At 39.6% G+C, this 12,594-nt stretch overlaps 1 protein-coding gene and 1 long non-coding RNA gene across 6 annotated transcripts in view; one reads left to right on the top strand and one right to left on the bottom strand.

The window, feature by feature from the left end:
- The window catches only part of ATXN7L1 (ataxin 7 like 1), an 81,893-nt gene extending 72,445 nt beyond the window's left edge, over positions 1-9,448 (top strand). For all 5 annotated transcript variants that reach the window (XM_077338143.1, XM_077338144.1, XM_077338146.1 and 2 more), the window contains 4 exons: positions 105-226; positions 1,630-2,560; positions 4,942-5,016; positions 6,813-9,448. In XM_077338143.1, the coding sequence (XP_077194258.1) occupies positions 105-226; positions 1,630-2,560; positions 4,942-5,016; positions 6,813-6,854 (1,170 nt within the window). In that variant the 3' untranslated portion in view covers positions 6,855-9,448. The remainder of the gene's footprint in view (positions 1-104; positions 227-1,629; positions 2,561-4,941; positions 5,017-6,812) is intronic.
- On the bottom strand, positions 4,140-12,488 carry LOC143837817 (uncharacterized). The gene is made up of 3 exons (XR_013231102.1): positions 12,393-12,488; positions 11,863-12,003; positions 4,140-5,679 (listed from the first exon to the last, which is right to left on the bottom strand). It is a non-coding gene; the product is annotated as an uncharacterized LOC143837817 (long non-coding RNA).
- Positions 12,489-12,594: the final 106 nt, after the last annotated feature.

Raw genomic sequence — 12,594 nt, 5'->3', positions numbered from 1 at the left:
GATAAGTGATTATTGGGTGGGGCCTAATAGTAGATATTAATAAAGGGTGTTATTTAAAAGTCTACAGATAGAAACAATTTGACAATTTTTCTTCACAAATTTAGTTTTGTTCATTTGGAAGTCATCTGATGGGAAGAGGGTACTATGTGTTTGATAGAAGATGGGATCGTTTTCGACTGGCGCTAAATTCTATGGTAGAAAAGCACTTGAATTCGCAGATGTGGAAGTAAGTGAATAATTCAGTCCTTCTGGGTCTCTCCTACATTTCTAACTTGTTGCCCATTGTGAAGAATGTTGATGAAATTGTGAAAAAGAAAATGTGCTCTAATAGCATGATGTTAATAAAACTCAGAGGCAGCACACTGGTGGAATAATCATCATACTTGTGTTGTGAAGCAAAATTGTGGTCAGCTCTGTGGTTTAGCCACATCCCTCTTCTCCCAGGAGAACATAATACCAAATCCTGGACATCAACCCACTTTTCCTGTATCTTAGAAATGGAAGCTGTGTCTACTTATGTGTTGTGATACACATTTCTGTGGATACATCACCTCATCGAATGATGGCAGCAAAAAAGGTTAAGTCTGTGCTGAAAACTAAAGAAATGGGATAAAAAATAAGACCACCAGCATCATTGTTATTGGTCTGTTGCTTGCCCCTTCTCCAGAAAGGCATTACAGAATGGGAAAAGGGCAGTGAAGCTAACCATATAGTTCAGAGGGTTTCCTGATAAGGAAAAAGACAATATGCTTTGGGTCGCTTCAGAAACAAATTTGGGATTCAGTTCAGTTGAGGGCAGGTGGGGCCTGGATCACAAGTAAAACATGGTGTCAAACCGAGGGAATGGAACCTGTAGGTGAGGTATTCTGCTCACTTGTTACATGTTCTGTTCACATGTGGTATGGAAGGTGACATTGGTCCTGTTCACACATTACAGAGAGTACCTGTACATCCTGCCTCTTCATTTGAATATAAGTAAGAAACAACCAACACATGTTTACTTCAAATGGAAGTGGGGACTACTAGTATCTATGGGATTTAAATAATGCATTAATCTATATGTGCATTACATATAACATGAGAACTGCACAATAAAGAAAAATCAAGGCTGTACTGTCGAGAGATTGTACATGCATTCACCTAATCTCTATGGGTGCTTATGTACTCATGTTGTGCAGGATGACAGGAAAATTATGTTCTGTGGGCCTTCTCGGTGCAGAGGGGAGTGCTTGTGTCTAAGATTGGGATATTAGTTGCACAGCTGTGTATTTGTCACTCTGATCATCTTAGTTTAGAAGCATACTGATTTCATTTTAACTCCTCTGGGCTACTATCCAAGACCTAGTTATAAAGTAGGATCTGCACAGGTTTCAGCAGTTGCTATTACGTTTGTAGGAGTCCAGGAGCAAATCCAGAACTTCTTAAATGTCCCAGACTGGACATTCCATCCACAGGGGAACAGAGAAGTTTAGTTTTAGCTTTTTTGTGATTAGGTTTTTATTGCTCGGTCCTTCTAGAGGGATTTTTCTTTCCTGCATAACATTTGGCAAAAGGGATCTGTATTATGTGGTAACAAAATGTCTCTGAACCTCCATATGTGTGCATGTGTCTTTTTCTTCCACATTTCAGGAAAATCCCTCCTGCAGTTGACAGCCCTATGCCCTCTCCAGCAGCACATATCACAGCCCCCTTTTCAGCATCAGTTTTGCAGCCTTTTAGCAATCCCAGTGCCGTGTATATTCCTTCAGCCCCAGTGAGCTCAAGAATCCCTTCTTCCTACGTAATGACTTCAGCCATGGCTTCCAATGCAGCTTTTGTGACAGCGTCTGATACGAATTCTGTTACATCACACACCAACACTTTCCCCCACGTAGCTGCTAGTCTGAGTATCGTGGACTCGACATTTAAAACTCCGTCAGCCGTGTCACCAGTGCCAGCAGTCATACCTTCCTCGTCCCACAAGCCATCCAAAACGAAAACCAGCAAATCCTTAAAAGTCAGAGATCTGTCATGCCGTAGTGGTGAGTCTTCAAGTAACAAAAGGAAAAAGCCACTGCCTTCTTCCTCCACATTATCCTTGCAGAATTCCTTGTCCTCGTTTTCAGGGTCTCACAAAAAGAACTGTGTCTTGAACCCGAATTCAACTTTAAACTCTTATCAGGCTACGTCTTCTTATAACAGTATGTCTGTGCACAGCACAAACAATGGAACAACCCCACTCAGTGCCAAACTGGAGTCCTCAGGACGAACTGCATTATCAAGTAGCTCAATGGACTCGGTGAAACATATGAGCATCGTAAGCAGTATTGACTCCCCTGGTTTGCCTATACCTTCCCTCATTCATCATTCTGGGGACCACTCCCTGGCAGCACACAATGCAGTATCTTCTCTGCCCCTGTGTTTTGACAAATCAGAAGGGAAAAAACGCAAAAACTCTAGTTCTAGTAACAAAGCCTGTAAAATCACTAAATTGCCTGGTATGAACAGTGTTCACAAAAAGAGCACTGCCAACCTTATTTCTACGGTGCCAGATACTCCAAACAGCTCCATCTCTCGGCAGGTAAGGGAACCTTTAATTTCTTTTAATAAGTCGGATGTTGCTTTGTTTGAGCAAATGATGGCAAACAATTTGGTCAGGTGTATTAGTTTATGTATCGACAGATGTAATTTGAGTGCTGGAGCTGCTAAGGGCACATTTTTTATTCAGACATACAGCATTTCTCTTCAAGCTCAGATGAAACTGGCTGTGACAAATTGTAGCAAAAAATACCTATGCATAGCACTGATCGGTTTGTTTTCATGTAACCATGGATCTGCCTTCGACCTTCCTTCTTAACCCCATGAGAATTTTCTATGAAAAAGAAAATCTGGTTGATAAATAAAATAAGGTAGCAACTGCATTTCTGAGCAGGCAAATGGAAAAGAGCAGGTTTTTTAAAAGTGAAAAGACTGAAGAGGGGTATGTGTGTGACAGAAATGAACATTAAGTCAATGGTTCAACTGGAGCCAACTTCTCTCATTTTTCACTGCCATGGCATGAAGAAACCAGGCCCATTGTATTTCATATTGCATTTTATCTCTTCCTCTGGTAAACTCAGGGTAGTATCCAGAGTGCTTCTCCTCATTTTATGCTCATACCTTTGCAAAGTAGGAACTGACTGAAAGTTAACCTGAAATCTTAATGGCTTAACAGTCCAACCAATCTACTTCCCTGTACTAATTCTTCTTAATAATTCTAAGCATTCTGCTTCTGAACATGGCCTGATATGGGATCATGCCCACAACAGTGTCTTTAATGTCACCAATTCCTAAGCCCCATAAAGCTGGATATATAAATAGCATCCCAACCAAAGTATTGTGTTCAATTAGGCATTGTTTATATCCACTTATTGTTCCTGGGCTTCATTTAGCTTGGGAGGCTTGCTGTTATGCTGAGCAAGGTCATTGCTGGCGTTTTATGTTCTCTGCTTCTTATACCAAGCAAATAAATTTTGTGCTTGTGTATCTGATGTAAGACATGGGCACTGGGGGTAGCAGTGTGCCTTTTGTGTTTCCCTCTAGAGGTAGGGGGTGATTTCAGAAGAGGAAAGTGGCACTTTCTTTGTGAATACAAGCCTTTGTTATTTATAGTCTTGATTCTGAAGGATGATTTGATCTAGACTGCAAGCTTGCAAGTCTTGTATATGCTTCAAAACTGTAAACAAACCATCTTCTCCTCTACAACAAGAATGATCCCCATATTACAAAGTATTGTTATATATTTAGGGGAGAAATAAGTTGTCTGCCAAGGCAGTAAGGCTGCCAGACCCCACCTCTGGTAGAGTTGGGGTTCCTCTGTACTTGGCCCTACCACCCCACTGCTGATCACCTGACTAATGGGGTGAACTTACCCCCCAAAAGAGGGTGACCCAGCCAATGCACAGTGATGTGACTATGACCTGGAAGTTACATGTTGGGCCATCAGGGTGGCAATATCTCTGTGGTAGAAGCCAGATTTACCATAGAGTTTTTGCTCAGATACCAGAGGGTTTCCACAATGTGATGACATCACTTCTGCATCATATGGGCAGTGACATGCAAACATCACTGTAGATCAGCTGGGCCTCCTTCCCACTCCAAGTAGGTCCTGCTACCTCCCACCAATTGCAAAGACAGACTCAGCAACTCTTCATTACAGGATGATGTTAAGTAGAAAGTTCAATAATAATAGAGGTTATTTTGAATAAATATAAGTATAGTTTTTTGTGTGGGGGGGTTAAAGTATCAAAGTTTAATCTCTGTCCATGCCATAATCTGTAAAGAGTCAATTAATATCATATGCATGTTACAAATTGAGAGCTGGATGTGACTTCATAGCCAAGGAGAGATTTGAACTGGGAACCTTGTCAGATTTTGCACTTTCACTGATTTATGTCCCACTTGAGGTCATCTCTTCAATATGTTGTTGGAAATAAGAAAGTGCTCTACTGGATCAGAACCATCCTATTTTTAACAGCTGCCTACCAGTTGTCCTGAAGGACCAGCTACTAGGACACAGAGGCCGAGGCCCTTCTGATATCTAACCCCATTCTAAAGCCATACAGTAAGATTTTCTTGAAATTTCTAAATGAGAATAATTAATCCAACCTGATCAGAAGCTAAGCAGGGTCACCTCTTGGTTGGTACTTGGATGGGAGACCTCCAAGGAAGTCTAGAGTTGTTGTGCAGAGAGAGGCAGTGGCAAACCACCTTGGAATGTCTCCTGCCTTGAAAGTACTATTGGGTCGCCATAAGGCTGCTGCAATTTGACTGTACCTTTGCACACACCAAACATAATTGATAAGGTCAAAAGAATTGCTCCGCTTAGAAGACTTTAAGACTATAATTAATTTTATCTTGCTTTTATGATAGATTTCCTGTTGTCATACCCTGCAATTCTGAAGTAGTGTTTCTTTCTTGCAGATTGGAAAAAATAGCAGTGTATCTTTGTCTCAGTCCAGTCCTTCAAGTGCAACAAATCCAGTGCACAACAAACAAGTGAGTTCGGATTAAAAAAAAACACACAAACCACAAACCAAAGCTTTTGTTTTGTTTTGTTTTAATATGAACAAGAAACACTAATCTTGCTGATTACATTTTGGAAAGATTTTTTATTTTGCCTTTAAGAAGCTCAGAGTGATATATTGGGCAACAGCTTTTTGAGGTAGACTAAGGTGATAAATGGTTTCAACATTATTTAGGGAGCTCCATGGTTGAGTTGGGCATTGTATCTCTGCTACATGTCTGACGTGATCCTTTATATTAATAGGTAATAACTTAGTTTCAGGCTTCCAAATAGCTTTTCTGATGTGATGAGTAAAAATAGCTTCTAGACAACCAGGTAGGGAAGTTTTGTTACCTGGAAGAAAATACATTTATTTTTCATGTGGAAAACATCTTATGCGGCACACTCAGCAAACCTGTGCAGCAAAAGTGCTTACAGAAGTAGGGAGAGAGATTGAGGGGTTTTGGTGGGAGCCAGGATTACCTGAGCTGTGGTGAGGAGGCAAATGTTTCCTGGCCCTGGTTAGAGCGAAAGGTGGTTGCCATATTTGGCATCTCCAGAGGAAAGAGTGATGACACAAAGCCTGCAAGAACACGAGTTGGCCTGTTCCCTCAGTTCATCTTCTCTTCCACTGCAGTCTCCTTACATCTGTTCCTCTGCCAAGAAAAGTTTAGGGTTTTTTTCTGTTGTTTGCTTTGGTTTATTTCTTAGCAGATGCAGAAATCAGATAGTTTTAAGTGAGAACAGTTTTGGAACCATTCATATATTACTTTTTTAAAACACGTCATTCAAAGATCAAAACTCAGGGGGCGGGTGGGGGAAGCAGTAACTCTGGTATTTAAGAAGATTGAAGGACTTGCTCAAAAAAACCAGAAGTAGTGCAATCTTCCAGCATATAGTTTCACAAAACCATGGTTGAGAAAGCCTGGCCTAGAGGCACAACTAGAAAGAGCCTTTATAGAAGTTGTGGGACTCTTGAATGTCAAACCACTATTTACGACTGAAACAGCTGTGTCACCAGTGCCAGCAGTTGTAACTACATCAGCGTCTCTCTTGTGCCATTTTTAAAACTAGACATAAGGATTTTAGTTTTTCTCAATTCCCTAGGCTGGGTCAGCATACATCTAAGGCAGGGGTAGTCAAACTGCGGCCCTCCAGATATCCATGGACTACAATTCCCAGAAGCCCCTGCCAGCATTCGCTGGCAGGGGCTCCTGGGAATTGTAGTCCATGGACATCTGGAGGGCCGCAGTTTGATTACCCCTGATCTAAGGTATTCAAATGACTGGGTGGAACAACAAGAAAAACAAAAGAAAGGGGATGCTCAGCTAGAAAGTGAATAAAGATAAAGAAGATAAAGGAAAGTACTAATGAGGGAAGGTGAAATAATTGTAACTGCCCATCATTAATTGCTTTCTCTGATATAAATGTGCTTGATGTTGGGGAGGAACTGCTAGAGATCCTTGGAGATCCACTGCAGGTTTATTAGGCAGTACTGACCTTGAAGGACCAGTGTTCTGATTCAGTATAAGGCAGCTTTATGTGTACGTATGACTGTGATGGAACAATGAGAAGTGTGTGTGTTATTCCCCAAAAGACCAATACAACATATTGTTATTTAAAACTCACCTCTGTGGAGGGAGCACAGCTTTCCTTTGTTTAAAAATTTCATTTCGCAGCACCAAATGCATTATTAACATTGCAGTACAAGCTAACCTTGCCACACAATGGGGGTGGAGGGAAGTGTGCCATTCTGAAATTGTATCTCTTTGCCTTTTTTCTTTTTCAGAAGACATTAAACCGGACAGGTAGGATAAGGACTCTTCCGTAATGAGGGAAAGCAAACAGCCAATAATCTTGAGCTCTTAGCAGCCCAACTTCAGAGTTACTTGTTTATCTTCAGAATCCTGCAGATGGTTTTAATTTACATATATTTGTGGTTTTAATTTACATTGATCCTTTTTTTAACAAAGATTAAAATCTACATAAAGATTGTAAAAATGATTTATTTTAGTTTTCTTCAAGCATTGGCCTCTGATCCATGCAATCTGGTTTGATTTGGATTGATGCTGTTTTAAACAAAATCGTTGTATTGTTTGTTTCTGTAACACTGACAGCAGTGACATTCCAAACTAATGCCATGTGTGGCTAAAATGTATTTAGCTCCCCTGCTTTGTTATTTCAGATTCACAGTAACTTCTGTATTTATTATTAAAAGAAATTGCCAAGTGCATTTCTCAGCAGTATCTAACAGTTGAGAAAGTATTTTGCACCCACAAATTTCACTGATTTCTGTAGGTGGCTTTAGTGTTCAGCACCTCTTTTTTGTTATGGTGTTCCCAATCCTTTCAATGCCTGGAGAGGTTAATGCACCTTGCTTCTATTGGTGGGATAACCATGTGAAATTTTTCTCATATGTGGATGGAGGTCTTTGACGAATCTGTGCTACTATTCTCCTTAATGAAAAAAATTGGTTTTTTGCAAAGACAAGATTTGGGTATACTGAATTTGCATTAGTTGAATTGCACTGACAATGTTTTACAAGAATTACTGAATAATTTTTTAAAAAATAAAAATAGATTTTGTAATTAAAACCAATAATACTAGGGTACTGCAAAATTACTACATAGGAGTTAACTTTTATTTCTACAGTGTTAAAAAGTGCACTTATATGCTGGTTTATTTACATCTTGTGGGGAAAGGAGAAAGAATTTTTTAAAGGAAAGCCTAAGGCAGATTTTTAAAACATATAAAATGTTTAACAGTTGTAAACAAGAATAGGCCCGGGGGTGGGGGGAATAGAAGATATTCTTAAAGTAAATTTTATAGTGTTAATTTTGTAATAATTTATGTTTTGCTATGTTTTCAAGCTGACAGGAATAGTTTCATGAACCATATGAAACTTAGGAAAGCTAAAACAATGTTTTATATTTTTCATGTCATATGAGTTATGTTTTAATTGTACTTTTCTTCAGACTGAAAAATGTGTATGTATCGTTATTTTTGCACAGTTTTTTTTCTTCAATTTTAGGAGCAAAGCCTTGTTTAGCGTGTTTTTTTAACCTAATTTATTTTGTGTTGTACAACTGCAGGAGTTTTAAAATTTCAGTAATACCCTCTAATTGGTGAACTGCCATTTCTACTTCCAGAGGGGAAACAGTGGTGGTAAGATTCAGTGGCTGCTTCTGAGAATTTATGGCAGTCTTACTGACTGAAGGAGCAATTTCAGCTGTATTAAGAATTTTTTAAAAAAAAATTCTTAACATGCTTTTTGTTGTGTAGGAAGCTGGACTTTGGTGACTATGGAGGGTTTTCTTTGAATGCTGCTTTATATATGTATATTTTCCTTTTCATTGGCTTAGGCCTGACATCATTTTGGAATCTATCAAATGAAACATCCCATCCTTTTTTGTCCCCTTCATTAAAAAAAAAAAACACATTTTAATTTTATGCATATAAAATGTTCAACCTGAGAAGTGAAATGCATTTTTAAAAAAATGGATATAAACTGGATCAGCCAATAATGAATTCTAGGGTACCATTCATTCATCAGTTTTTCCCCCCTCCCCTGTTTTTCCCCTAAAGACTTCATGATTTGTTTCCAGCAATAGAGGCTCAGAAGCTTTGTTGTTACACATACGCAATGCATAGGCCTGTCAGCCATATTTAAAATTTTAAAAACCGCGCAACTTGGGTAACTTGTATGCCTTCTTTTGTATCAATGTTAACAATTGTACATAATGCTGATCAACCTTTGTAGAGAATAGTTTATACAGCATATTCTATTATTGCTGATTCTCAGTGATCTATTGTTTAAAAGAAGAAGAAAAATAATTTTTTTCTATTTACACCTTATATTTTGTTATGCTGTTGACCCATGGCACTTTAACAAAACTCTGTGGGTTTTGCATAGCTGGTCAGTCATGGGGAATATAAACAGTTGCACAGAAATGAATTTGCACCTCCTCCGTAATGCTTTCCTACTACAGATTTTAGAATCTTTTTCCAAAAGACTTTTGAAGAAAGCATGTCCAATCATTCTGAAAGAAAAAATGCCATACATGTACAGTCAAGTTCTTTTCTACAAACTCATATTTTGTAACACTAAGTATTTGCATTCTTCTGCACCTTTTATGTATTAGCAGTATCAGAGAGAACCCATTCCATGCTTGTGATAATTGTAAGTGTTGAAAGTAGGTGTAAATAGCAAACTTTATGGCTTACAGTTTTGAAAAAAGGAACAAAAAAAAAGAACAAATATGTATCTGACTGATACTGCCATGGTTCAACACCAGGCCTGGAGATATTCTCTAGTGAACGATTGTATTTTTTGTTCATTTGTGTTTTTTTGTGGGGGGTTTGCTTTATTATTATTTTTTGTAACATGGCTTTGTAAATAAAATAATTTATATGTTTGTAAAAAAATATTGCTTAATTTTTAATTACTTTTCCAAAGGAAAAACAAGTTTTATCAGGGACAGCTCCTCGCTTAATAAGATATTGTGTAATGCCTTATTCAATTCTCTTATTTAGTATTTCTGGCAAGAGATGTGCAGAGCAGTTTTCCCTCTAAGCCAGGGGTAGTCAAACTGCGGCTCTCCAGATGTCCATGGACTACAATTCCCATGAGCAATTCCCATGAGCAAATGCTGGCAGGGGCTCATGGGAATTGTAGTCCATGGACAGTAGGAAGATGGGCTATAAATTTAACTAATAACAATAATAAATTATCTTTATTTGGGGTGGCCCCCTCCCTGGGTTATGGAATACATACTTTTGTTAGATGTAAGCTAGCAAACTGCTATTTTTCACTCACTTAAGCTGTACTGGTGATAATTCTCTTGAGGCAGTCCATAGGTGATCAGTTGGCTGCTGGGCAAACAGCTATATATTTGGATAGACTCCAGGCCTATGTAACAAGTTTCTGTGGGTATGGGAGTAATGAAGGGGGGGTATACTTTTTTTTTTTACAATGGACTCCTACCTAGTCTGAAGGCAGCAAGTGATTTCATTTTTCTTCCATTACTTCCCTTAAGGATTAGGGAGAAAAAGTTGGTAGAGACAAAATTAATGAGAGAACATAGTTGCCCATTCTCCCTTCTCCTTTCAATATGGTGTTGGACAAGGCTTACAAAAACCTGTGCAAGGCTTTAGCTCCAGAGCTGTTGTGTTGGATGTCACTGACAGACTAGGAACCATAAGAGTCTGATTTCTGCACTGCCGTGAAGTTTGCTGAATTCTGCCTCACCAAACTTTGGGAGTTGTTTAAGAAAGTGAACAAACATGTAGACAACAGTGACCAGGAAGATATTAAATATTTCAACTTTCAAAATGCTTTTGACAAGGTAAGGACTCCTAGATTTAATTTAGCAGTCATGGGAGAATAGGATGGGTTCTCTTGTGCATTAAAAACTGGTTAAGTGACAAGAAGCAAAGAGTAGGAATCTTAACATTTCTCACAATGGAGGTCCCACAATGACTGGTATTTGGGTCAGTACTATTTAATTTGTTCATAAATGATCTGGAACTAGGGTTGGGCAACATAGTGGCCAAGTCTGCAGATGACACAGAATTGTTCTGGATGGTAAAACCAAGGCTGTCTGAAGAGCTCCAAGATCTCCACAAATTGGGTGAGCAGATAACAATATGGCAAATGAAGTTCAATGTCAGTAAGTGAAGGTGATGCTCATCAGGCAAAAAGAAAAAAAAGTGGGATCATAGTAGATAGTTCAATGAAAGTTCAGTGTGTTGTAGTGGTGAAAAAGGCAAACTCTATGTTAAGAATTATTAGGAAAGGGATAAAAAATAAATAGCCAATATTTTAATGCCCTCATATAGATCTGTGCTGCAGCCTCATTTGGAATACTGTGTACAGGTCTGGTCATATCTCCAAAAGGACATTGCAAAACTGGAAGAAGTACAGAAGAGGGGAACCAAAAGGAGGGAGCTGGAGTACCTTTCCCATGAAGAAAGGAGGAATAGAGGGACTTTTCAGTTTAGAAAAGATGAGTAAGGGGGCATGATACAATTTATACAATTATGCAGGGGTGAAGTTGACAAAATGACATTTTTCTTCCTCTCCCAAAATACGAGAATATGGGGGCATCCAGTGAAGCTGATGGGTAGTAGATTTAGGACACAAAGTGAAACACTTCTTCTCACTATAAAATCAGAATCCAGCAGCACCTTTAAGACCAACAAAGATTTATTCAAGGCGTGAGCTTTCAAATGCAAGCCCTCTTCCTCACACAGAGAGTGATTAAATGTGGTATTTGTTGACAGAAGTTACAGTGATGGCTGCAGGCATAGGCAGCTTTAAAAAGTGTTAGATTCACAGAAGAGAGGCCGATCAATGGCTACTAGCCATGGGGACTAAAGGCGGCTTCCACAGTCAGAGATAATCAACCTTTGAATCCCAACCTGTGAATATCAGAGGAAAGCTTCAGCCTCTCTGCCCTATTGTTGGCTGTCCAGAGGAACTAGCTGGCCACTGTGTGAGACAAGATGTTGGACTAGAAGAACCACTGGTCTGATCCAGCAGGGCTCTTATGATCATTTACTCAGCTTAGACTACCTTACAGAACAAGAAAACATGGTGGGAGGATTATATATGGCACTCTGCTCTAGGGAAGAAGAAAATGTGCTTGACAGAAATTTCTGGCCATGTCAGGAGGTAGTCCCTCCCCCATGGAGGCACAGCATCCTCAAAAAGACTTTTAGAGACTAACAAACTCTGTGGACAAAATTATTTATGTAGAAAAATGGTGTTAAAACCTGCAAATGGCCATTGGGTTCCTGTACACTAATGCCTGTAAGATTATTTTGGCATAACAAAATACCTCTTCTGTGGCTCTAGCTCGAGAAATGCTGCCATCAGGAGCGTGTTGGTTTCTGTTTTGGCGGCAGCAACGCACTCCTGCTCTCCAGCAGGCTGAATTCTGAGCATCTCTTTTCAAGTTCAGTAAGCGATGTACCCTCTCCTGGTGGTTTATAACAGGACAAAATCAGAGTCCAGTGGCACCTTTAAGACCAGCAAAGATTTATTCAGGGCGTGAGCTTTCGAGTGCAAGCCCTCTTCCTCAGACTGGTGGTTTGCAGGGGTAGTCAACCTGTGGTCCTCCAGATGTCCATGGACCGCAATTCCCATGAGCCCCTGCCAGCATTTGCTGGCAGGGGCTCATGAGAATTGTAGTCCATGGACATCTGGAGGACCACAGGTTGACTACCCCTGATAGTTCAGGCTGTGCGAGCCTAGGCAGAGCTATTCCTGCCTATGCCTGTTACAAGGCCGTGCACAAGGGGGAGGGGGGAATTAACCGCTCTCCCAAAAAAAGATTAAATAAAAGAAATAATACAAAAAGTTACTCACTGAATCAATGGGAACCTATTAACAATGGTACGAGATATAAAAATAATAGGAAAAAAGTTTCAAAAATTCAAGAAAAATAACTAATTAAGAACCCCCCCCCCTTTAAAAATTGTGCGCGCCGGCCTGGTTTATTAAATCCAATAGGCGCAGCTTGGACTCCAACTCAAGTTTGTAAGAGCCCTGAAGGGGAAGCCAGGGAACG

Source organism: Paroedura picta, chromosome 5 (genome assembly GCF_049243985.1).
Source record: "Paroedura picta isolate Pp20150507F chromosome 5, Ppicta_v3.0, whole genome shotgun sequence".
In the NCBI taxonomy this organism is placed as follows: domain Eukaryota; kingdom Metazoa; phylum Chordata; class Lepidosauria; order Squamata; family Gekkonidae; genus Paroedura; species Paroedura picta.
This window is presented reverse-complemented; position numbering and strand designations above follow the sequence as displayed.